At 43.5% G+C, this 27,001-nt stretch overlaps 2 protein-coding genes across 4 annotated transcripts; both read left to right on the forward strand.

Annotated features, from left to right (window-relative positions):
* Positions 1-5: 5 nt before the first annotated feature.
* On the forward strand, positions 6-4,859 carry LOC147216475 (uncharacterized). The gene is made up of 5 exons (XM_086177598.1): positions 6-12; positions 276-499; positions 1,656-1,767; positions 2,107-2,304; positions 2,419-4,859. Exons 1-5 carry the CDS (start codon positions 6-8, stop codon positions 2,811-2,813), a joined length of 936 nt encoding a protein of 311 aa, XP_086033724.1. The 3' UTR covers positions 2,814-4,859.
* A 1,635-nt stretch (positions 4,860-6,494) lies between these two features.
* hycc1 (hyccin PI4KA lipid kinase complex subunit 1) lies at positions 6,495-26,727 on the forward strand. 3 transcript variants are annotated; one of them, XM_086177806.1, is made up of 13 exons: positions 6,495-6,657; positions 14,487-14,568; positions 15,094-15,195; positions 15,377-15,556; positions 16,589-16,669; positions 16,745-16,860; positions 17,845-17,940; positions 18,487-18,603; positions 20,655-20,742; positions 22,075-22,237; positions 23,247-23,520; positions 23,556-23,590; positions 24,759-26,727. In XM_086177806.1, exons 2-13 carry the CDS (start codon positions 14,518-14,520, stop codon positions 25,274-25,276), a joined length of 1,821 nt encoding a protein of 606 aa, XP_086033932.1. In that variant the 5' UTR covers positions 6,495-6,657; positions 14,487-14,517; the 3' UTR covers positions 25,277-26,727. The 3 variants fall into 3 exon arrangements, with proteins under 3 accessions (XP_086033932.1, XP_086033931.1, XP_086033930.1); XM_086177805.1 differs by lacking the exons at positions 23,247-23,520; positions 23,556-23,590 and adding an exon at positions 9,707-9,741; XM_086177804.1 differs by lacking the exons at positions 23,247-23,520; positions 23,556-23,590.
* The last annotated feature ends 274 nt before the right edge of the window (positions 26,728-27,001 follow it).

Below are 27,001 nucleotides of genomic sequence, written 5' to 3' on the forward strand. Positions count from 1 at the left end.
TCAACATGACAGGTATTCACCGTTTCTTCTTTGGTACATACTTTGAACAATGCGCTCGGTGCCGCCCCTATTGACAGACCGGACGCACTGCACGTCCTGCAGGTTCGCGTTTCTGCATTTTCTCCATAAATCACGCAGGCGTGCGTGGTAACGCCGTTGACCCCCCCCCCCCACACACACACACACCACACACAAGCACACCATCGCCACCACCACCAAATCGTCCTCACCAGCTGACAACCAGTCACATTGAGATTTGTTGAAATTCTCTGCAGCCCAGTCTCACCTGTCCGCCACGCCCATCCCAATGGCGTCATCAGGCACGCCCTGGGGAAAGGGTTCCACGGGTCGCGTGACGCTGACGTCATGTGGAACGAGGGTTCCATTGAGGGGAACAAGTGACCTGAAAACAGTTGAGGGAACGAACGAAGCAGAGCTGCTGAACATGCTCCATTTGGTTTGCTGCTGCTGCTTCTCCAGTGAAGGCTCCAGCAACGAGGTAAAAGATTGTGCATTTCAAGTTTTCCAACTTTTCACTTCCTGTCGAATCCTCACAACTGAAAGCAGGTGAGTTTAACTAGGCAGTTAAACATCACTGCAATCAGAGGGCGGATTGCATGAGCAGACCTGAGAAGATCCTTGAAATAGTATTCAGAGTGAAGGAGGAGAGCCAGTAGGAAAGGAAAGATGGGGGAGATGGTGGTGAGAGCAGCCATTTTGTCTGGTTTGAAGACACTGAGAAGACTGGAGGCAGTGGAGTTGAAGATGAAGGGGATTACGAAGGAGTCCATCAGAGGGACAGCAGATGTTCTGGTGATAAAGTCGGACTGAGATGGTTTTGTCATGGACAGAGAAGGGATGGTGAAGATCTGGGTAGATCATACTATTGTGCACTCCTTACCTCACTTGTTACTAAGACACTTATAGTTTTATCACTGTTTACTAAGACACTTTATAGTTTCACTGAGACACTTTATAGTTTATAGTTTATTTTTATTTCTAATTCTGCCTTTTCTTTTATTATTTATTACTGTTATATTTTCTGTAACTCTGGCACAGCAATTTCCTTCGGGATTAATAAAGTTGTTCTTATTCTTATTCTTATTCTTATTCTTAGAAGGATACTAAGGTTGGAGATCAAGAGGAAGACAAGAGGAGGTTTATGGATGGAGGGAAAGAGGACAGGAAGTTAGTGGGTACGAGAGGAGAGTGATGCAGAGGAGAGGGATTGATGCAGGTGATTGGCTGTGGTGACTCCTGAAGGGAGTTACAGTGGAAGCAGAGAAAGGAGAAGCAGCGGCATAGCATCACTGCAACAACACTCATTGGATCTCAAATAGTTAGTTGTATGTCAACAATCTTGCCATGTACTTAAAAGAGTTGTAGCATTCATTAGAATGTCCTGATCCTGAAGGTGCTGCCTCTGATAGTTTAATGATATCCGATTAGTTTCTGCCTGTTTGATAAGTATTAGAGTTCCAAGTGATCCTGTTCCTTTGGCTACACTTATCGGGTCAGTGGTACGGCACAGTGGTCGGCATTTCCGCCTCACTCTTTTTCTTTATCATAACTTATAGCACTAAATGTAATGTATATACTTAAAATATATGCTGTTATAACCCAGCCTGCCCACTTTGACTTTGTCTGTCTTTTAGAGGCAGTCTCTCCTGCTGTCCAGACCCTGTAGACTGAATGAGACCCAATCAGCCAGACTGACCCGGCCAGCCAGGCTAACCAGTTCCCAGAAAATCAAAAGTGGGACAAACAGTATGTTTTTTGGGGACCTTACCGATGAAGAAGCTCTGAAGTTAAGATTTAATGTGTTGTTAAGAACAAAAGAAATAAAAGTAAAATACCGTGTGGTAAGGACAGATACTTCTGCTGTGGTTCCTTCATCTTTCTAGCAGTCCTCTATAGATTATGGATTATAGATTGGCACATATCTTTTGGAGCCACTCATATCTGGAGCGGTGTCCAAACCTCTACATCGTTGTTGCAATTATCAGCTGACTCAAATCGTAGCTTGTACTTTTGTACTTTTAACTGTCAAAAGTGCATGTGATTTGCATTCTGCTAAATTCACTGTGCAATCCTGTGTGTTTGCAGGCAGGCTGGAGATGAGGCGGGTATGTGTGCCTGAGCTGGATCAGAAGTTTTCTGACCTGGCGGAGACCTTCAATATGCAGCAGGAGCACTATGAGTTGTTTGCCCATCACATCAGTAACCTGGAACAGAGTTGCGGCTGTCATCATCACAATCAGTTAATAATATCTGAATGTTTGTTGAAGATCAGAGAGGAGTGCCGTAAGTGACTCATGCAGATGTAGAAATGCAACTCATGGACATGCATTTCAGAGACATCCATTTCTCATTTCATTGTTGTATTTCTCTTTCAATCTCCTTCTTTCTCTTCTTCAGAGGACAAGTACAAGATCTCACTTAAGATGAAGGGCTATGATTTCAGCGTCTCTATACTTCCTGTGGTCTCAGACAGTAAAAATGAGGGACCCTTGTCTCCAAGTCTGCGATTAGCTCAGGATGAACTGAGGTGCATATTTGAGAGCTCCAAAGTCATAATATCGAAAGGCACTGTACTACGAGAGCTGATTAACTGGCTGCTCCGAAGCAAGGACAAAATGGCTGAGCAAGTGAAGGCGGCTGCAGCGACTTACCAGGAGCAAGGACGACTCAATGAGAACCTAGAGGAGAACATGAGGAATGTGAGGAAGGCGAAGGAGTTGTCACTGGGATATAGACAGTCAGCTGAACTTGTCCTCACAGAGGCTGCAGGAATGGCAGGCGTGCGTCTGTAGGTCACATCACACAGTTTAAATGAGATAATTAGACTGCAGCTCTCAAAAATACCTAAACAATCTTTGATAAACTATGACGGCATGCAAATGAATATTGTATATGTAATGATTGCCCATGTGTAGGATTTGCACTGAACACTCGACTCTCTCAAACACAAGAATTACTAAGGGTATTGCTAAGGGAAGATCAGGACATACCACACAAGTATTTAATCTACCCTAAATGTAAAGGTATAAGTACCAGAAACTAAATCTGCTCTATATTGAGGCGGCATGGTGGTGCAGTGGTCAGTACTTCTGTCTCACAGCAAGAAGGTCCCTGGTTGGACTCCCACAGGGGGCCTTTATGTGTGAGTTTTCATTTCAACTCCATGTCTGCATGGGGTTCCTCAGGGTTCCTCCCATAGTCCAAAAACATGCAGGAGACCCCACATTGTCCAGACATGTGAATGAGAGGGTGAATGCTTGTATATCTCTGTGGCCTTGACTGGTCCAGGGTCAACCCCACCGCTAGCCCAATTACATCTGGGATAAACTCTAGAACCCCCTCCCATGTGACCCTGCATGTAGGACAGGCATTATAGGTAACGAATAAATCAATGATTGAGTGTGTCACGAAGTGCTGGGGCGGACTCGAGCAGGGAACCACACTTCAGGGCAGAGATGGGTGGAAAGCGCTTTTATTTGGTTGAAGTTGCAGACTGGACAGGTTGCAGACTGGACTGCAGAGGCTGGGCCTCACCAGTACGGGTTACAGACGGGACGGGTTGCAGACTGGACAGTACGAGGTGCAGACTGGACGAGATGCAGACAGAACGGGTTGCAGACAGAACTGCAGAGGCTGGGCCTCACCGGTACGGGTTACAGACGGGACGAGTTGCAGACTGGACAGTACGAGGTGCAGACTGGACGAGATGCAGACAGAACGGCAGAGGCTGGGCCTCAACAGTACGGGTTGCGGGAGGGAACAGAGGTCACGCCGGCCGACTGGGCCCGGCCGTGACTTGGGAAGGGAACAGAGGTAACGCCGGCCGACTGGGCCCGGCTGTGACTCGGGAAGGGAACAGAGGTCACGCCGGCCGACTGGGCCCGGCCGTGACTCGGGAAGGGAACAGAGGTCACACCTGGGGTCCGGTGCTAGCAGGGATGAGGTCCGGGTCGTGGCAGGGCCCCACAGTAGTCCGTGAGGACCACAATCCCCCGGCGCCAGGCAGAGAGCGCCGCTGCCCTTTATAGGGATCTTGATTAGCGGCATCTGCTGCAGCTGGCGCAGATTACAATGGGGATCAGCTGTGAACCCTGACAGAGTGAGTCGATGAATTATTTGTGTTTGCGCAGACTTTCATCTTGATGGATGCATGTGATTTGAGTGGCTAACGCTAGGAGGCACCACATCCTCACCTATACTCTGACCAACAGATTCTTACTAAAGGAAGACATGATGTCTCGATATAAATGCTTTTCCATATAATTATTTCTCTCCGGTGTGAGATTGCCTTAAAATATCTTCCCATTCTTAGGCACACAGATTACAATTATATATGAGAACACTGGCTGTGAATATGCATGTCATCAGTAAGAAGTCAACTCATTTTCCAAGGAGGTCAATGGTATTTATTAAATGAGTAATGAGTAAATGAGCTGCGATTTATGTGTAAGCAATCAATCACAATCACAAAGTCGTGTCCTGTACAGATGATTAATTTCAGAAAAAAACATTGTCGCAAAGATCAGGTGGCCTTGCATTATTAACTCAAAGTACTGCGACTGCGCTTCTTTGCTTAGGCAGGTTTGGAGTTGGAGGGGGATCCTTAACACTAGCTGTCCCGGAAATTTCTGCTTCTCCTGCAGACACCCTCCCCTTCCAAGAAGTGTTCATGTTGTCACCTGGTCATTGGGATCGCAAATTCGATCAGGACCTTTCAACCCCTCCCCGGTTGAAAGAGAAAAACGGGTAAAAGTAATGAGAAAGCAAACAAAGGACGTGAGTGAATAAGAAACACATTTACATTGTAATGAAAACTTTTCCAAATAAATTGCATTGAAAACAAATTGTGAGCATATTCCACACTTCTTTCGTTTTTAGCAATTTTTTACACACAAATGGAGATCCTTTGCTACATTTCCTACCGGTGCACTTGTGGCAAATGCCACATTTTTGTGGTTTTTTGATTTCTGTCGCAACTCCGATGCACTCGGCATGTTGTCGTTTTACCTTCAGAAACCCTTTTCATTTCACATTGTGCCTACTTTCTCTGTTTTTCCTGTTCAATAACCTGTATGTGTCTATTTCTCAGTTGACTTGTTCGACCCTGTACATTTCTTACACAGTGCATGTGCATTTACAGCAGCCATGTCCAGAAGTCCAGAATATTGTAGAATACTGCAATGGGCCATCTCCGTGTTCTGGTGCGCACTGTGTAAGCCCGCAGTTTCTGTATGCATCATTAACATATGTTTGGGAGATGAGTGAGTGAAATACATGCAGCATTAACATATGTTTGGAAAGTGTAAGGTAGTGGCTCATTAAGGATCCCCTCTAACTCCAAACCTGCCTGCGCAAAAAAGCGCAGTCGCAGGACTGCGAGTGTTAATGAGCCACTAACTTACACCTCCAAAACATATGTTAATGCTGCATGCATTCCACTCAGTCACCTCCCAAACATATGTTGATGCTGCATGCAGTCCCCATTTTAAAAAACACACACGTCCTCAAGTCGCTACGTGAAATGAAAAGGGCTTCTGAAGGAAAAACGACAACATGCCAAGTGTGTCGGAGTTGCAACAGAAATCGTAGTACAGAGAAATGTGCCATTTGCAACAAGTGCACCTGTAGGAAATGTAGAAAAGGATCTCCATTTGTGTGTAAAAAATGCAAAAAAAAAAAAAAGTTGTGGAATAAGCTCACAATTTGTTTTCAGGGCAATTTATTTGGAATAGTTTTCATTACGAAATAAATGATTTTCTTATTCATTCAAGTCCTTTGTTTGCTCTCTGATTACTTTTACCCTTTTTTCTCTTTCGACCAGAGAGGGGGGGCAGGTACTGATCGAATTTGCAACGGCAACGACCAGGTGATAACATTATCACTTCTTGGAAGGGGAGGGGGGTCTGCAGGAGAAGCGGAAATTTCCAGGACTTCGAGTGTTATTGCACCGATGCTTCAGGCTTTAAAATTTACAAGTTCATTTGGGATGGTTGTTCAAGATGTCATGGCTAACGTGGCACCAGGAAGTAATTTGTCTTTAACAGCAATCCCAATCAATAACTAATCGAAATGAAACGCATCGACAAACTATATTTCGGACATAGTCTTTGTGGATTTGTTTATATCATCCAAGTCGTGCTTGCATAAATTTCAAACACAACAGTCGGCGTTCATGATTCGATTCTCTTTAGAAAAACTCATCGAATGCAAGTTAACTCAAGTGTTCTTCTTCAAACGGGTTTCCCATTGACATAGACCCATCAGTGACGTTCGTGATCGATTCAGAGTGATTGACAGATCACTGCTGTCAAACAGCGCTGCGTGACGCTCACAACCTACCATGATCACGGAAATTATGAAGCGGCGGCCTTATCTCAACTGTGATTGGATAAGTGGGTTTAAGGTAGGAGACAGTTTCATCGAACGCTTCTCTGATTGGCTCAGGGCTGTGTCTGTCACCCGAGTGCCGAACCCTCTCACTTAAAGGTAGTTTGAGTGGAGAAAGTCTAATGAAGATGGAAGCGGCTGATATTGAATTATTGAGAATATTCCTAAAGTAGAAAAGTGATAACTGTGATCCAGCTCGATGGGACGACGTTGGACAGTGAACGCGGGATACCGACAGATAGCATGACAGTGAGTAAACCGCAACTCGAATAGTTTACCGACTGTCCGCGATTTAGCAGAATTAGCTAACTAGCCTATCTTTAAGTAACAGTAATGACAGCTCGAAGTCCGGGGGCACGGCGACTGCTTTCCCGGCGGCGGGCTTTCAGGTCGCGTCGCTAGCAAACCCCGCCGGATTACCCTGCACACGGCGGAACTGCTGGAGTTCCATTTCGCCCGAGTGGAAGCCGCCCGACCGTCAAGCGGGGTCGCAGTATGATGAAGCAGCTGGTGACCAAGTTCAGGAAGCTTCATGTCATCTGAGATGCCCCAAGTCAAGGTCCAAAGATGGGGGGCAGCTGACTGACACACTGTATGTCAAAGCTCACCGCGCGAGTGCGTGTGTACGCGTAACAGCACTGCAACTCGGAATAAACCGTGACAAAAGTAATCATTCACGTTCCTAGTCACTGTCATGTGCTGGAGGTTTCCTGCACACCACGGACTGTCTTCAGGGTTTCATATTTGAGAGGAACTTAAGGAGACCAGTTCTACTGTCAGTACATGTGTGGACGCACAGGACAAGCCAGCAGCAGGAAACAGAGATAAAAAACACCCAGGAACTCTGTCATATTTATTTAGCAAAGTCTATTCGATCTAACGCTCTTCATCTGAGGTATTCATGGCTCATTGCCAACAAAGTCCTTTGTCAGTCATTGAGATATTAGTCTGTAACACACACACGCTCACAGGCCTGCTAATGTTTTCCATTTATGACTCCTGGTGTTACAGGCCTCCCAATGGTTTTTGACAGCAGGGCCTGTTGACCATACTCAAAGCACATTAACACGCACGTGCTACTGGTTTTATGGTTCTTCTAACTACATAAAGGTTCTTGAAAGTGGTCATCATCTACGTCAATGTAACTTTAAGAAAATGCATCAGGAAACTATCCTTGCAGTGAGATATACAGAATGGTTAAGGGAATGTAAAACCAAGCACTGGAATTGTTAAACTAGTCTTGTTAATCATTAGTCTTTTCTGACCCACTTGCTGTTGAAAGAAGGGAAATTGGACTTGATGAAAAAGGGGAGTCTTAAATGATCCCGCGCTGGGAAATTCTTGTTTTCTTTGAGGATGCTTGTTGCAGTTTACAAGATTCACATCCACCATAGCGGCGATTGAGAAGTATAGGCTGCTATAAGAGGCTTCCTCCCTGTCAGATGTCTATCCATCCCCCTCAGCACCAGGAACCATTCATACAGACAACAGACTCTTATTTTGGAAGCTGCACAGCTACAAGTAGACCTCCTATACCTACAGAAAATCAGAATGAGAATGAGAACAACTTTATTCATCCCGGAGGAAATTGTTGTGCCAGAGTTTCAAGCAAAAACATAACAGTAATAGATAATAGTAGGAAGGCGGAAGAATAAGAAATACAATGAAATATAAATTGTCTTAACTGTTAACTACAAAGATTTGAAGATTCCCTGCGCCTGAGGGAAGAGGAATTAAAAAGTCTGATAGCCTCAGGTAGGAAAGACCTCCTGTGGCGTTCAGTGGAGCTCCTTGGTGGTATCAGTCTACGACTGAAAGAGCTCTGACAGGACGTCAATGTGGCATGCAGGGGGTGATGGACGTTGTCCATGATGCTGAGGAGCTTCCTCAGCATCCTCCTCTCTGACACCTGCACAACAGACTGCAGCTCCACTCCCAGGACAGATCCAGCTCTCCTGATGAGCTTGTTGAGTCTGTTGGTGTCAGCTGTGTTGATCCTGCTGCCCCACCACACAACAGGATAGAAGATGACGCTGGACACCACCGAGTGGTAAAACATCTGCAGCATGGTCCCGCAGACGTTGAAAGATCTGAGCCTCCTGAGGAAGAACAGGTGGCTCTGACCCTTCTTGATGATGGCATTGGTGTTCAAGGTCCAGTCCAGTTTATTGTCCAAGTGGACACCCAGGTATTTGTAGGTGTCCACAATGTCCACTTCTGTACCCCTGATGGTGACCGGATTCAGGTGGGTCCTTTGTTTCCTGAAATCCACCACTAGCTCCTTTGTCTTAGACACATTGAGCTGCAGGTGGTTCAGTCCACACCACTTCACAAACCTGTCCACCACGCTCCTGTACTCCTCAGAGCCCCTTCATCATCCAAGCTACAAGTAATCTGCTATTGACCAAGACTGTGAGAGGGAAAGTAATATGACAGGGTTTACTCTCAGTCTGAGACATTGGAAATAGGAAGGACTGATAAAAATTCTTGAGCATACAAATGGAATTGTGACCTGCTTTTATCCCAACTCCTTGGTCAGGTTATTAGCCTTGGGCATTGTGGAATCCCTGTCTTTCGTGACCACAGTTATGCAGTAATGCATAACCCTTTTTAATATTCCTTGTTCTTACTTAAGATAGTTCTCAGAGAAATTGATTTCTGACATTTACCGCTTTACTTTTGTGACACTGGTCAGTCTGACTCCATGGTCATTATGGTTTAGAAGAAGTAGCTAGCACGAACAATTTAGTAGCTTCTCATTTTCCTGTTGTATATGCAATTCACAGCCCTCATAGTTCTTTGGTTTTGTATAGAGCTAAGCTATACTGGTGTCTGGATTATCATTAACTGGTATCTGTTTTAGTTTGTATCTTGCACCGCAGGAAAAAGCAGCTTGGCCTGCTTTGCTGCACTAAAAGCCACCCACTTCATTTTTTCCTCAATTATCCTTCTTTGCTCCTTTTGAAGCTTTCATTGTTATTGCCCCACTCTTTTCCTGAAAAAGGAGATTTCCACAGTATATGTGTAACAGGAAATTGAGTAATTAACTGGTAGGGTTTTGCACGAGTGGCGAGGTCTTCCCCTGTTCAGTCTTCTTCTTTGTGCTGCAAGCTTTTTCTGATGAGAGGTTGAACTTCAGTGTACAGTGGGAATGGCTCCTAACGTATTTGTATGCATTTATTTGTGTATTTAAGAATTGTGGTGACATTTTTATGGCATTTTGAATACTGTATTAACCCCTTGCGGAAATCTTATTTCATTATCTATTTCTCATCCTACACATGTGGAGCATCTCCAGAGGTTCAGGTGTCTTGCTCAACAACACTTTAACAGGTAAGGAGGTGCTTGGGAATTCAAGAACTTTCAGTTCGTCTGCTCAGGTTTATTGTTGGTATTGTCTGAACAAGCATAGTCAGAAAACAAGCTTGAAGAGACTTTGAGGTCTTTGATTTGGGTTAAAAAAAAGTTAATGAGCCCCCTTTGTTCCTACGAGCCCTGAATGGGCATGTAACTCAGAATGTTGGTCAAGCGGTGGTTGGAACTTCACAGGGAAAGAGCTGTCAACCGTTGTTAGCTAACAGGAACAGGTTTTGCCAAACACTGAATAAACTCACACATGCACAGAAAAGGACTTGTGGAATGTGTCACACATTCTTTTCACTTATTGCCAGATTGTTGCTTCAATCAAAATTTCACAGTAGCTTAGGAATAAGACCACAGCTCTGCTATTTCATACCACTGTAAGACTGTAAACGTGTGCGTGCGTGTGCATGCGTGTGCGTGCGTGTGTGTCAGGGAGGTTGTTAGGGGCATCAGATAAGGACTCTTAATGTATTCTTTCATTGATCCTACTTTTTCCCCTCCAAGTGAACCATCCTTTGGGCTGACATACATTCCTTTTACTCCCTACAGCTTTATAAACCCTGTTATCCTGCCTCTTAGCTCCAATTGAGTGTTCTTGCACCACCCATCCAGTTCTGCTACTTACTTGTGATGTTTCTTATAGGCTTTAAGCCTTTGTTTGTGTCTGTAATTGTCCTGCAGGAGCCACACACTTGAAGCTCATGATTGCTCATGTGGTAGGTGAAGTGTTCTCACCATCTTACATTGCTTTCCGAATTAAGAGCTACACTTTTGTTTGCACCTACTTTCAGAGGCTGCTTTAAAAAGTGACGCACTGTGCCCCCCCCTCCCCGTTTTCAGCTTTATTTTGTGAAAACGATTAACTTCTCTGATCTGTGAAACGTATTCAAGTCCAGTTGCCATGACAAGAAGATTCCAACAAGAATTCAGTGCAGCATTGACTTGTGGATGCAGTATGTCAGAATTATTTTGGGGTTTCTTCAATAGCAGTAATAAATTGGGTGGACCAGTTAAATGTCCATGATGGGTTTGGATGCTGCTGTTTGTTACATTTACACAGGTTGTGGAAGGTTTTCCAAATCCATCCATCGTCTGCTGCTTATCCTGCACTCAGGTTCACGAGGGATGCTGGAGCCTATACAAGCTGTCCCCGGGCAAGAGGCGGGGTTCACACTGGACTGATTGCCGGTCACGTACACGGCCAAATATTAGAGACATACAACCATTCACCCTCTCATTCACATGTTTGGGGAGTTTAGGATCACTAGTTGCGCTACTGCATGACTTTGGGACGTTGGATGAAACTGCAGAACCTGGAGGTAATCACACTGGGATAATATCCAAAGCCCCATCCCAACACATATTTTACATGGAATTGAGCCAAGAAACACCTTGCTATAAGGCAGACATATCAACCACTGACGTGCTAACCCAAAGTTCAAAAAATGTCGCATTTAAGTAGCCTCTTTAAAAATGGACATGCAAATCATCCAGCCTTGGACTTTATCTTGGTTCTCAGAGAATAATAATTAATAGTAATAATTTATCCTTATTAATCCCTGTGGGAAATTCATTCTCTGCAATTTCTAAATAACATTTTGGTTTTTAGCTGAACTATCTTGATGTGTAGTATTTAGAATCAGAAACTCTTTATTTGCGAAATATTTTTCACATGCAAGGAATTTGCTTTGGTGTTGCAAATATAGAACAGTAGTAAAAAAAAAGATCAAGTTGAAAAAACACTAGAATAAAAAAAAAAAATCAAAAAAGTGGGTGACACAAAAGAGCAAGCAGTGCAATATTAGCTGTAGTTCATACAAAGAAAAACTATGCCATTGTTAGCCTTTAATATCAGCCCCATTAGAATCTTTGCTGCAACATTTAAGGTGATCCATACCCTCAGATCAGAAATAGCTTTGAAAGCACAGATAATACAGAACAACATTTGTTAATCAGACTCAGCTTTAATGGGCAATTCTGCGTATGTTATACACAGCATGGATGTGTATCAAAGGATGTACAGGGAGCAGCAGATCGTGACTCCGCTGCATGTTGCTTAAGATATGATCTGTATTAAAATGATGATCCGTCACAGGTGGTTTTGGTCCTATGACATAGTGTGTGAGGTGCTGTGGGGGTTAAGCAGAGTGTTGGCTTGTGGGGGAAAAAGGTTTTTTTGTGTCTGTTAGTGTATGCGTACAATGACCTGTTAAGAGAGGGGAGAAAGAGAACAGGCTGTGTCCTGGGTGATGATTGCTGCCCAGTTGCTGACTCTGGAAGAGTATTGGTCCTGAATAGGGGGCACTTTGGCACCCCTGACTCTCCTCAGTGCTGATTGTTCCAATTTGTTCTTGTCCAGACAATTGGGTGCAGCGAACAGACTAGTTGACTGCAGTACATGCCATCGCTTTTGTGATTGGGGGCAATGCAAATTTTTGTGGCTGCCTTCTTTAACAGCTATTAAAAGCTTTTTTGGTTTGTTAGTTACTCTCCATAAAAACAAGGTAAGATGCTTCTGTTGATTGGACAACGGCGTGAAAATTTCAACTTAATTGTTTTTTCTTTTAATTTATTTTTTTAATTTGAGCCCCATTCTTTTTTATAGAAGACTGTAATGCTCAACTATGTGTCAAAACATAGTCCTTGCATGCTCTTCACTGATGTGGCTGCTGCTGCTTGATTCTTCAATGCTTGGTGGTGTCACTATATGGCATCGGTAGGTGGCCAAGCTACCTAGGTGAGTCACCAAGCCCCCTTCCCCCCTTGTCAGGCATGTCATTGTTAAAATTGAGAAATAGACACCTGGTGAGCATGGAGGAACCAAGGCCCCAAATAACACTAAATACCATTCAGGTGTGTCAAAGACACACAGTGAAGTAAGAGAAGGGGGTGCTTGTGTACCCGCTGTTATTTCATATCATTGAAATAAAATAATACAAGTGCATTGCTGACATGTTTTTTTTGGATTTAGCCCTAAGGACCCAAGGGGGTAATGGTGAATTTCTCCCTCCTTTCAACCAAATATGAATATGCTTGTGCATGAAAAATGAATTCCTAGGTTTTTTCCCCCTTTCTGTTTTCATCCAACACACCAAACATGGACTTTTCGTCTGCCTTCAACAGTCCGTCTAGCCTTGAGTTTGCAGCGCCCGATGAAACCACAGAATGCATACTGACAACAGATTAGTCATTGAATGCGTTGGGATTGTGTACCCGTCTTGCTAAGACAGTAGTTCTGTTGGTGTACATCACATTGCAGAGTTGATCTCTGTGATGAGACCAGACCAGATTGGATTTGGACTATTAATCACCTGCCAGGTATGTAGCTACTTTACTGATGGCTTAAAGACGAATAATAATGATTCATTCTATAGCATCTGTCAAGGGTAACAGAGCAAAAAGTCTGTTTCCTTCAAGAAAAGCCTCAGTTTTTGGCTCTTTTAATTTGTTGTACTACCTGTCTCAGTACTGACCAAGGCTGTTTGAGGCACAGGTGTCCATCAAATCAGACTGGAGTCTGCTTTTTACAGCTCTGCTGTGACCGGAGATGTCCCGTGTTGGGATATAGAATTTGAATGGCTTGAACAAAAATGGCGAAATTGTAGTCCATATTATTTTTAAATTTGGTCTCAGTAAAGGGAATAGCAGCACTGTGTGCATTTTCTTTTATGGTTATTGAGGTGTCTGGTTTAAATTGGTTTCTCAAAAACCAACCAAGTAACATTTTCTTAGCAATGGCTATCAGACGGTTATGTTGGGGACACCCTATGCTGGAACCTCCAAAAAGATGTGATGAAGTTTTGTGTGTGACAGAAATCAACAACAGTGTCTATAGACATGCTGAGAAATAAGAATCTAAATTTTTCAATTAAAAAGGAGTTTTACCATGTAAAAGTTTACAGATTGAAATAGTAGAGGAGTTTGAGTGAGGAGGAAGGGTCAGGTGGAAACCACAATAGAGTGAGTCAAAGAATAGAGGGCTTTACTGCCCAAGGGACCAAGGATGAGCTGAAGCAGGTTAGACCTTTGTCTGACTTGCTTCATCTCATCAGGTCAGACAATGTTTGTCCATCTCTGAATATTTTTGTATTGTACAGCCTGTTCGTTAAGTGCCTCAATTCTGCAGTACTGTTTTCTTCTCCCTTGCAACCAGGTTTGCCTGCCTTCCCTGCGTGGGCAGTTTCTCTACATGCAAAGCTGTGTTGAGAACAGGTTAGGTACTTGTTCAGAGGTATGTGTCTGGAAGGAAATAAAGGAGAAAAGATGTGAGGGAGGCAGACATTCACATACTGTTTTTCAAAGAGTGGATTGATATATGCATTTGTGTTTCTCCTCCTCGTGAGGGTATTTCAATTACAATTACCATCAAAACAAAAAATAAAATATTGGATTGCTCTGGGGTCCCAATCTAAAGACATACTTGAAGGTGGACATACAATTGATATATGATATATACGATACCTATATGAATTTTCACTTGGAGGACACCTGAGGTTTATTTCAAAGAATTCTGTTTTATGCACCTTCTAGCTTACAAGTTCTGTTTCATTTGTGTGGAATGACAACACAGGAATTAGAACACAGTAACTGCATAGTGTGGAGTCATCTGCATAAATGGAAACAGGGCTGCCTGTGTTCAAATGCACTTCATATTTGTATTATGACTCCGTAATTGTGATAACTGATATATCTGTGCTCTGTTTTCTTGTGTCTAGGTAGAGGTAACGTCACTTCAGATGAGGGAACATGTTGGCTATGGACCAAGGAGTGGTGGAGGAATGGCTGTTGGAATTTAAGGTAGTGTGTGTGTGTGTGTGTGTGTGTGTGTGTGTGTGTGTGTGTGTGTGTGTGTGTGTGTGTGTGTGTGTGTGTGTGTGTGTGTGTGTGTGTGTGTGTGTGTGTGTGTGTGTGTGTGTGTGTGTGTGTGTGTGTTTGTGTGTGTGTTGTGTGTGTGCGCATGTTCTATTTAGAGTTCTATTTACTTTATGGCAAGTTAAAGTCTCTATCAAAGGAGAAGGCACTGCTTTGCTTTTCAATTTCAAACCACTGTGTTGAGATGGTTACGACCTGATGTGATGTTCTGAAAGTAAATGGATTTCATTTTCCTAGTGTTTTCTCTCAACTGCTTGACCTTTGAACCCACCAGCCTATCATGGGCATTTCTGGGATTCGGAATCTTTCTCATGGGCATTTGTAAATGTTGTCTGTGGAGAGGAGGGGGATTGCACCAGCAACCCTCTGATTACCACATGGTAACTTTACGCAATGCAAAGTAACCCATCAAAGAATGTGGTGAGCTGGACTTTGCCTGGTGTTTTTCAGGCCCTTCCAGACAGTGCCGTGTCCAGCTATGCTGCCTCACTAAAAGACAAAGGTGCCCTGGTTCCTGCTCTCTATAAGGTCATCAGAGAGAACTACAGCGATGTATGAACACTTAACGTCTCTTAATACTTCTAAACTCTGTTCAGCATCTCTTACGAAAAACCTCTAATGAAGACATAGTCTGATATTTTTTTTTTAATTTTATTTTTCCCCCCCTTTGTTTTTGAACTGACTTGCACAAACAATGTGCATTTCTATTTTGCTGGTTTTCTGTGGCTCCCAGCTACTGGAGCCGGTGTGTCACCAGTTGTTTGAATTTTACCGGAGTGGTGAGCCGCAGCTGCAGAGATTCACACTCCAGTTCCTGCCAGAGCTTCTGTGGAGTCTCCTGTCTGTCAGTGCAGCCAGAGATCCGCACACCTCAAGTTGCATTGAGGCCCTGCTGCTTGGCATTTACAACCTGGTAGGTCCAAAAACATGGTGTGTATGCGGGAGGGCGTGATATCTTTATGAAGACAACACCCATCAACATAATTTCAGTTTTGTCACAAAAAATGTGAAGTTCTAATGTATGTTTGTATGATTCCATTATTTGTTAACCTCCTTTATACGTACTATCGTGCTGTTTAAATCAACTGGTTGTGAGGGGGTTGTGGATGAGGAGTGACAGGAAGTGAGGTTATTGAATGTTAATGAATGTCTGTTGCAATGATCTTTACATTGAGTCCATTTAATAGGGTACCTCACAAATACAATAGTAGTTTGAGAAAGATGGCAACCCAGGATGTATTAATTTGACGCCCATAATTATCCTCCATTCTTTTTACCTTTTTTCTGCCACCTTATTCTCCTAGCCATCTCGGAAACATTGAGCTTATAATTCTACGCACCTACAGTGGCTTAGGCACAATTACTTCAGTGAATAGTTCATCAAACCATTTCATGTTTTTAATCTCTTTTGATTGTCTGTCATGAACGAAAATAATGCCATGTTTCTGTTAATTTCGGCAGACACTAATTAGGGTTTGAATTCGCTCTTCCACAGTTTCTCTTGAAGTAGTCATGCTGTAATGGTACCAAAGTGACATTCCTTCGAATCCCATTCATTCCTGTTGAATGAGTTTCAGTAACCAACTAGCTCCAGTTAAATTGTGCGTGGTTTGTTGCTTGCAAAAGTTTTAACTATATGACAGACCACAGGTTTGTTTAGTCTCATCAATCTTCTTTACTTCACACTATGCCGTTGGTAAGCTCACCAGTTGACTGTAGCTTCCTGTCTGAATATAAGAATAGGTCAGCTTTCACTCAGCCCACAGGTGGGCTCCCTGTAGTTTATTTGACATTAACAGGCCCCCAGGGGACAGGATATGAGCATTCACACAACCAACCACATCCTTCACATAACCCATAACCCACACAAGCTTTACCACATGTTCGAGTTGCTTTCCTTAAACGCAGATACACCCTCTCTTTGTCTCCATGACTTCTTTCACAGGAAATTGTGGATAAAGATGGACAAAGTAAAATATTATCATTTACCGTCCCTTCGCTCTCCAAACCTTCAGTGTATCATGAGGTAATAAGTGCATCCAAGATTTTCATTAGCCTCTGCAGAAATGTTATGAAAGCATCTTTAATTTTCCTCCTCCAGCCCTCAGCCATTGGCTCCATGGCCCTAACGGAGGGGGCCCTAGCCAACCATGGCTTGAGCAGGGTAGTGTACAGTGGGCCACACCTCCAGAGAGAAACCTTCACTGCACAGAACAGGTATCGATGCAAACACTCAGTCGACCACTAACAGGGACAGGTGAAGGACATCTGAGGGGCTGTCAGAGTGAGGTTAAAAATTAGTTTGTTGAAATGAGCCATACAACGTTCATATTCTCAAGTTTATGCACCAGATTGTGGTCACAGTGGTTTGAACATCTGGACTTCTGCTTAACTTCTGCAATACCTGATGCAAAACAGACAGTCTGCGACCCTTGCCAAATAAACAAATAAAATGTCAAATGCATCCAGTGGCTGTGTTTCCGCCCCTCAGGCAGCGTGTACAAGTTGATTGCGCAGTATGCAGATGGTGAGTTTAGTAGCAGCTGCAGTCAACTTTTCCAAACTTGTTGAGGGCAAGTGGAAACTGTCTGGATTTGAGTCCCTGAAGGTATTGTCTTATTGGCCTCACAGTAATGTAATTTATCATGCAGAAGCCCTGTGGTAAGCAAACTTTACTGACTGGCCTGAGCTTCAGATCGGCTGCTCTACTGAAGCCTGTGGTGGAAAGAGATAACTGTCATTTTAAATTACCGCTCCCAGCTGTGACTTTTCCCCTACAAAGATTTCGGCATCTCTGTTTAGAATAATGTTTGGCCCTCAGAGGCTGACTCCAGTGTAAATTTTCACCAAAAACTTAATTCTAAGAAACAGAATTTCTGATATTGAAAATATTTTTGAAGCCAGCCCTGGTCAGAAATCTTTAAATCAACAATCTTGTTCACAAACACTGAGTCTAGATCTTTTATGTTAAGTAGAAGACATTTTGTGTTCTGGAGTAAAACTTATGAAATGAAAAGTATTTGCAGTACTGATGTTAAAATTTTTTTGTAAAAGCCATGCCAGACTCAAGTACTATCAATTAGTATCTCTTCATTCATGAGCGTTGAGCAGTTTGAATAAAACATTGCATGTTCCTGCTTCAGATAAATTCAGTATTTCAGTTGTAACATAATAAAGCTGTGGGGTGTTTGTGTTGTTGAGGTTTGACGTGCTGACCTTCCTGTTGCTGTGCTACAATGCTGCTCTCAGCTACATGACCTCCATCTCCCTCCAGTCTCTCTGCCAGTTCAGCTCCAGGTAAAGCACGCTCTTGTGGACCAGCGAAATTACAAGGGAGGCTTTGTCTTGAATCCCAAAGGACTTAACTAACACACACACAATAACATACCACTGTTAATAGCCTCTCTTATTGGTGTTTTGTAAGGGCTACTTTGGTTAGATAAGCAGGTGCCTAGAGATGACGAGTATGCACTAGATACCAGCAATCTGCAAATAATGTAGATGCAATGTGCCAACATCTGGGCTCAGAACACTTTGATACACTTCCAGCTGAAGTAGAGCATTTCTTTGACCAACAGTGCTAAAAAGGAGCAGATTTACATGCTATACCATTAGAATGGTGTCTATTTGAAAAATGATAGGCAATTTATATTAATAAATAAACATGTTGTGCATTATATAGCTGGTAATTTGTGTCCAGGGGCTGACATTATTCAAGCCTGCATGTCCAGCTACTGAAAGGAAGTAATTCACTAATTGAGCTGTTTTGTGTTTCCTTTTTGATGCTTCCATGTCCCTCTGACATGCTGTCCCTCTACTGTGCTGCTACTGAATATACTCGAGGGTCTGTATATGTGGTTACCCACGACAACAGATGCGACGCTATAAAGGAATTAACACTCGGCTCACAGTCACATCAGAGTTCCTGGTTCAGCTCATCACGGGAATACACTATGCTGTGTGAGTCTAGACACACTCGGCACACTCTCACATTAACATTTGCAAGTAATCCATTATTTTGGTCTGGCAAAGGCAAAACAAAGGGCGTACGGTGGCCTGTATGCTTGGTTGGACAGTAAGGAGGGAGAGAATGAGCTATACAGGTTGGCGAAACAGAGATAAAGATGGAAAGGAAGTACAACAGGTCCGGGTGATAAAGGATAGAGAGGTAAATGTATTGACAGATGCTAGAGGAGTGATGGGATGATGTAAAGAGTACTTTGAAGAGCTGATGAATGTGGAAAATGGAAGCGAGGCAAGGGTAGAAGAGGTGTTTATTGTAGACCACAAAGTAGCAGAGATTAGTAAAAGTGAAGTGAGGGAGGCATTGAAGAGGATGAAGAGTAGAAAGGCATATGGTCCAGATGATATACCTGTGGAGGTGTGGAAGTGTCTGGGAGAGGCAGCGGTAGAGTTTCTGACTAGATTATTCAACAGAATCTTAAAAAGTGAGATGATGTCTGAAGAATGGAGATAAAGGGTGATGGTGCCCATTTTTAAGAATAAGTGCAGAATTGCAGCAACCATAGAGGGATAAAGTTGATGAGCCATACAATGAAGTTATGGGAAAGAGTAGTGAAAACTAGACTGAGTGCAGAAGTCAGCATTTGCGAACAGTAGTATGGCTTCACGCCTAGAAAGAGTACTACAGATGCAGTATTTGCTTTGATAATGCTAATAGAGAAGTACAGAGAAGGCTAGAGGGAGCTGAATTGTGTTTTAGTAGACCTTGAAAAATACATATGACAGTGTGCCAAGAGAGGAACTCTGATATTATATGTGGAAATCTGGAGTGGCAGAGAAGTATGTTAGACGGGTGTAGGACATGTATGCTTGCTGCAAGACAGTGGTGCAGTGTGCTGTAGGGGTAACAGAGAAGTTCAAGGTGGAGGTGGTACTCTATCAGGGATCAGCTCTGAGCCCCTTCTTGTTTGCAATGGTGATTGACAGGCTGACAGATAAGGTTAGACAGGAATCTCCCTGGACCATGAGGTTTGCTGATGACATTGTGATCTGTTGTGAGAGCAGAGAACAGGTTGAGGAAAATCTGGAGAGGTGGAGGTATGCGCTGGAAAGGAGAGGAATGAAAGTTAGTTGTAGCAAGACAGAGTATGTGCGTGTGAATAAGAGGAACTCCGGTGGAACGGTGAGGCTCCAGGGAGTGGAGATTGAGAAGTTGGAGGATTTCAGGTACTTGGGGTCACAGTCCAGAGCAACGGAGAGTGTGGAAAAGAAGTGAAGAGTTGGGTTCAAGCAGGTTGGAATGGGTGGAGAAAAGTGTCAGGGGTACTATGTGATAGAAGACTATCAGCAAGAATTAAAGGAAAGGTGTACAAGACAGTGGTGAGACTAGCGATACAGTACGGCCTAGAAACAGTTACAATGACGAAAGGTTCTCTTTGGGAGTGACTAGGATGGATAGGATCAGGAATGAGTCTGTCAGAGGAACAGCACATGTTAGATGTTTTGGAGAGAAGGTCAGAGAAGCCAGACTGAGATGGTTTGGTCGTGTACAGAGGAGGGATAGTGAATATATTGGGATAGTGAATATATTGGCAGACGGATGCTGAAATTGGAGCTGCCAGGCAAGAGTTCTGGAGGAAGACCAAAGAGAAGATTTATGGATGTAGTGAGAGAGGATATGAAGGCAGTTGGTGTGAGAGAGGAGGATCCAGAGAATAGTGTCAGCTGGAGACGGATGATTTGCTGTGGCGACCCCTTGAAAAGCTGAAAGAAGAAGACATTATTTGGTCTGGCCTTTATTACACATTTTCCACAACATATTAATTTTTTCATTAAAATCAGACAGCATTTGATTTGAATTTTCTTTTGCCATAGGTGATTTTCTACATCTGTTAAAAAAGTGGCATCCAGAATGAGTAACTTGTGCCAATATCAGTAGAGACAATGTTTTTAGAATAGTCAATAATTGTGTTTCATGAATGAGTGTATAGCTAATGCAAATCTTGATTTTGATTTGTTGTACGTTATTTGTTCATGTCTTTGTTCAGGTGTAATGGAGAAGTGGAACTGGGATCAAAAGCATTGGATGACGTTCTGTATCGTGCTCAGCTGGATTTGTTCCCTGAAGCTCTGTTGGTAGGTGCTAAACTGGCATGGCCTTCTGCCGTGTGTGTGTGTGTGTGTGTGTGTGTGTGTGTGTGTGTGTGTGTGTGTGTGTGTGTGTGTGTGTGTGTGTGTGTGTGTGTGTGTGTGTGTGTGTGTGTGTGTGTGTGTGTGTGTGTGTGTGTGTGTGTGTGTGTGTGTGTGTGTGTGTGTGTGTGTGTGTGTGTGTGTGTGTGTGCGGGCATGTGACTCTGACGCACATGCTAGCCTTTGGTTTTGATTCATACACAGCACACTATGCTGCATTGTGTTGATCTGTTTGTGCCACTGCAAGCAAAGGGTAATCCCACTAGATTATTTACATGCTTTCCATTCTGCTGTCGAACAGTAATCCTTGGGGGAGTGGAGGATTGAGCCTAAGCCTACTCTACAGTTATTACTACACAAGTTAAGGTGTATTTCTGCTCAACAATCGAACCACTTTACCATTTTGTTTTACATTCATGAGGGAAATATAGATTTTTAAATGCCTTTTTTTCTTCTTACAAGAAGCTTTGTACAAAAGGTCTTCGAACTCACACCTTCTCTTGTGTCTTGTTTTTTCTCCTCTCTGCTGTTTACTCATGAAGATGGAATGTACCAGGTGGCTTCTAGTTTAGCTTAACATAGTGACGTATACCTCATGAGACCAGTGTATTGCAGGAAGCCATACAGAAGGCGTGTTGTGCTGTGATTAGGGTGAATATTTTCTACTTTACATATGACAACTACATAATGGCTACAAGTTATCCCGAGGGAATATTACATTAAGATTTATTTGCAGCACACGTGCATATATATTTGCAGCACACGTTTATGTGTGTATATATACACACACACACACACAAACACACATATATATGCATGTGTATACGTATATTTACATATATGTCTGTGTGTGTGTGTGTGTGTGTGTGTGTGTGTGTGTGTGTGTGTGTGTGTGTGTGTGTGTGTGTGTGTGTGTGTGTGTGTGTGTGTGTGTGTGTGTGTGTGTGTGTGTGTGTGTGTGTGTGTGTGTGTGTGTGTGTGTGTGTGTGTGTGTGTGTGTGTGTATTGTGCCTGCTTTGGAAGATCAGATGTGATTTAAGAAGCTGAAGGGTTATTGGTTAGGATGTGGGGAATATAGAACCATCATACAATGGACAAGGTTTCATCATAATTTCATATGCAAAGGAGGAAATGGTTAATTAAGTGTTGGTATCAAAAGCAGAGGGCCAAACACGGATACATTAATGCATTAACATTACATGTATTATTATGATTAAGAAGACTGGGGAAAGAGAAGAGTAAAGTTGGTAGTAAATGTGTACTTTTACCATCTGTCAGGTGGGTAATGCCATCAAATCATCCCTGCATGGTGCAGCTCTGAAGAGCAACTCCAAGGAGGGGGCTCGGAGCATCCAGGTGGAGATCACACCCACCTCCTCCAGGATATCCCGAAATGCTGTCACCTCCCTCTCCATTAGAGGGCACCGCTGGAAGAGACATGGTGAGATGCAGGAATCAAACCGGCTGAGATAGAGAGGTGTCACGTTTTTAGCGGAACTCTTTAAAACAGGAATGGCCCCTCATGTGTTTCACAAAGACAGGATGAAGGTTTGCATCCTACATCCTTCATTCATTCATTCTCTCTGTCACTTTTTCATCATGTGAAGAAGTGTTGTTGACTCATTGGCTTCTAAGCTCATGGAGTCCCCTCAGGCTGCGAGTCCATCCCACCCACTTATGTTAGACGGTGTCCTCGGTCTTGATTTGTCAGCATGGTCACAGTGGATTCAGTTGTTGGAAAATATTCTGAAATGAATAAATAGAATCACATCAGAGACAAAACGTTTTCATGCGAAACGTATACGTTTCATGAAATATATATTTTTGAAAATGTTTCATTTGTTAGAACTGCACAAATAACTGTCAGACAGTCTAGTCTGACAACAATCTGTAGGCTGCAAGTAGGCTATCTCCATTATGAGTAGAGTACAGTGCCCCCTTGTGAAGAGCCCTTTGAAGGCCCTTAGGTCTTAATGAACTTGTTTTTCTCTCAAGCCTCACACATCTTTCATTCCACGGATCCACCTCATATCAGAACTTCTCCTTTTTAAAGCTGTCGCTGTGTGCATATGAGACAAATGATGTGATAGTCTTTGAAGAGCACTGCATTTTAGTGCAGGCCACAATATTGATCTCAATACAGCATTTATTGAATCCATGTGTTGTGTTCTGATCACTTGATTTATGTCTTTATTTTTCTGCCATCACATTAATTACCTCTGTGTCTTGTTATTGTGGTCATGTGTGTCTATGCACATGGCCGTCCTTGTGTTTTTCCACATATGTGTGCATGATGTCTGCCTTGTGTGTGTGTGTGTGTGTGTGTGTGTGTGTGTGTGTGTGTGTGTGTGTGTGTGTGTGTGTGTGTGTGTGTGTGTGTGTGTGTGTGTGTGTGTGTGTGTGTGTGTGTGTGTGTGTATATATTGTCCCACTCCCCAATGCCCCCCCAGAGTCCCAGGAGGTGAGTGTAGACAGTGAGGCTGCACTGGGGGGCGCGGCCATCCCAGATATCAGTGTGACAGGTGTGAGCGGCGAGCGAATGCCCAACGGAGACTCCATGCGGCCACGCCTTGATGGCCGCGCTCATTCTGATGGTGAAACTTTGGGAGCCACCTTGGAGGTCAGCCTGGACCCTCGAGGTCATGACTCTGGCACGCGAGGTCACGAGGTCAGGAGGCAGAAGTCTCTGAGGCGACTGGTGGACAATGAGGGGTCTGGGTCAGCCTCCATAGGGAGAAGCCAGCACTAAGGTGCTGCCTTTCCCTCCCCCCACCCCACTCTTGGGGTATCCTAGGTAACTGTGTGGGGCTGCGGTCTGAGAAGCTGCATGATGACTCTTCATCCCCTTTTACCTTTTACACCGGGCTCAGTCCTCCTCTTACCAACTAACCACGCGTTGTCTGTCTGTTCACCCTTATCCAATCATTGACTCTCTCCTTTTTGGCTCACGCTTCCTCAAACCTGGTCAAGATCCTTGATATCAATTTAGCTATTTGGTGAGACTGTCACAAACAAACTGTAATTATTCCTGCCTGCTGATTTGGATTATAGAAACAGTGGCCTCTCACGGCAGCACGACATTAATGTCCTAAAATTGCAAGGAATTGAGATTTCACAAAAAGTGGAAATGATAAGTCTGGCTCCCTTTTTGAGAAATGAAAGTTGTTTGGATCACAGGCAAGACAACTTTTGATCTCAAAGCCAGGTTATCCTGCTCACAGCCTTAAGTCTCATGGTTCAAACTGGTAGGTGTCCATCTGAGGGATCTGTAGGCCTCTGAGAACGCAATTTGTCTTGACATATCCTTTCTGAGTTGCGCTTGTAGACAGATCTCTGATGATTAGCCAGAAGCCAAAGACCCATAGGCAGTTCCAAAGTATTGAATTCCAAAATTTTTCTGACTAAACAGTGTGGAGCACATTCCGTCTGACCGTCAGATGTTCACAGGACCTGCCTATCTGTCTGTCTGCCTTCTCTCTGAGTGTTCTGTTAGAATGGTGGCTCCAGATCACAGGTGTGTTTGTATAGAGATGTAGGACACTCACACTGCTGCAGATGCACAGCCCTGTGAGTTGTTGAGGAGCAACTTTCGCATTTAGGATGCACATAATTGTGCATTTTCTCATCTTTCTTCTATCCGCCCTTATCGTCTCTCCAAGGCTTGTGCACATAAACTGTTTTCTCCCACCTCTGGCATAGACATGCAGTCCTGCCAATAATTCACTTGATGTTATCTTGCCTTCAGGAGAGAGCTTCTCTCTCCTGCAGACCTGTTAAGCCTTGTAACACTTCTTTTGAAGTAACTAATTTTAAATTTACAATTTTTTTCAACTATCTGGAGTGTGTTGATAAAATAACCAAATTACATATATCAGACAATACATTAAGCAAGCTGGTTTTCTTCCTGCATGGTCCTTTTTCTTCATCCTGTGTTTGAGAAGTTCTCTGTGTTTGTGTCTCAGACGCCGTGGATCTGGGTTCCCCGGATGAGCTAATGGATATTTCAGAAGTGGACGAAGGGGTTTGGCCCAGAGGGGTGGGACCTGACATGACTCCACCAACTATCACAATCAGCAACAGCATAACCACGTTAAACCTTGGGGCTAAGGCCATAAAGAAATGTCGCATAAGCGGGCGCACAGGCAAGGACAAAGACAAGGAGGTGAGCCTTGTGACGATGGGTCGGGCCACCAGCGAAAGTGCTGAGTTGTCTGTCAAGAGACTGACGCTCACGTCTAGCCAGTCGGTGCCCAAAGCAGGAGCTCTGACCAGCCTGACACGCACTGCCAGTGCTGTCTTTTCCCGGTCCTTTGAGCAGGTGGCAAGCAGCAATGCCCCTCCCTCAAGTAACAACATCACCTCTGAAGCTGGCTGCTGTTCATGCAGTCTACAGGAGGAAGGAACTGGGCATTTGCTTCCTGGGCCAAACCACACTCAACGTTCTCCCAGCGTCAGTGTGCACCTGGGCTCTGACCTCTGAAAACTTGTGACTCCCAAATCCATAAATCCACGCATCTGATCCTGCGATCTGGAACACCAAGCCATGCAAACCAAGACTACAATGGACCAGACTCTCCTGAGATTTCCACATCACTCCTTTTTGGTGTTTTTTTTTTTTTTTTTCAATTTACCCTGTGCTGTAAACCAGCCCGATGCCCTATTGCATTCAGATGCCTGGATATCTGCAAGCACATTCTGCATCTTTCCCCTCAGCAGACGCCTTTTAGGCCTGATGGCAGGGTGTCCGGGGTGCCAGCTTTTCAGCTTCACTGAATTGCAACTATGCACCGGGGCTGTGTTGTGGCCAAACTCCACTCCCCCAGGAGCCTGATGTCTAAATGGGTGCACTTATAACTCATCACAAAAAAATATGGAAAAATATTTGGGAAATATTTTAATTGGCAGTTGTTGCCTTTGCATGGCTTTTCCATACACCAATCCTTCCCTTTCCTTGATTTGTGAGAGGATAGATGTTAAGTATGAGCATGGTTGTGTGCGTGTATGTGTGTTTGTGCTAAACGTACCCATTTTTTTAGAGAAAAGGCTGCCGATTGCCACAGCGAACAAGGTAAGACTATTAACAGTGTTTCTACGGTTTTTAAATGAAATGTTCTCTTTCTAGCAATAGAAACTCATTTTGAGTTTGGTCCAACTCCCCTAAGGAACCCAAAACTCCCAGTCAGTTTACCAATCAGTTGTTTGTTTACAATTGCACAATGTTTTTTTCATAATGAAGAAGCAATATTAGCGTATTTCCTGAATATCTGTTGATTTGGCATAAAAAAAAATCCAGTTTGTGACAGATTACTAAGAGGTATTGGTTTTTAGGGTTGTGGGTATACAATTTGTAAAGTACTGACTTTTGCACTTGAAAGACAGAGTTGCTATTACCTGGTATTTTTTTAATGACTGGTTCCTGTGAGAGACAGTATGTTTCTGAATGCATCCCTTTAGCCCATTACTGACCCTGATTCAGGAAGTAAAGGCTTTACCCCTAATGTCAATGAAACTGTACTTGTGTTGTGTGGTGAGAAACTGTGGGTCAATAATGTATCTTCATTTTGTCTTGTATGATTCACCCAGTGTTGCATTTATTTGTGGTAAAGTGATGTTTCAATTGTTCTCCTGTGTTCATTTCATTGTCCCATTGCAGGATGTGGTGAAATACTATTGTAACAAAACAAAATGAACTCTGCTCATCTGCTACATTTGATGTCTCAATATTGAGATTGAATGGCTCCCTCCCATGCTAAGGAGCATTCAGCTGCCTGGAGGGCCAATAACAATTATCTGCCTCCTCTGTGGGTTTACAGAATGTGAATGGAACTTTTTGTACATGATCATATTGTACTAAACCTGGTGTCTGTCGGCTTCTGTGTTGGGATGCGTGTAACTCAATGCTACAACTTCTGGTAATAAAGTGTTTCTGTACTTGTCTGTTTTCTCTGACTTATGGTTTCACGAACAGATGAATTCAGAGGTCACTTTTAAAGGACAGAGGAAACTAGTGAACAGCGAGCAGTTTGGGGTTGTGTCTTGCTCAACAACAGTTGAACAAACAGGCCACAGCACCACAGGGGGAAGAAGCTTCTCCTTAGTCTCTTTCACCCAAAACCAAACCCCCCACATCTTTCCACAGTCTAATAGACAAATGGCACTGATTTTGTTTTGCACCACATCCCAGACCTTAGAGCTGATCCCTGAT

The sequence above is a fragment of the Fistularia commersonii genome, chromosome 30 (genome assembly GCF_037954325.1).
Source record: "Fistularia commersonii isolate RoL2024-O1a breed Wild chromosome 30, RoL_Fcom_v1.0, whole genome shotgun sequence".
Taxonomy (NCBI): domain Eukaryota; kingdom Metazoa; phylum Chordata; class Actinopteri; order Syngnathiformes; family Fistulariidae; genus Fistularia; species Fistularia commersonii.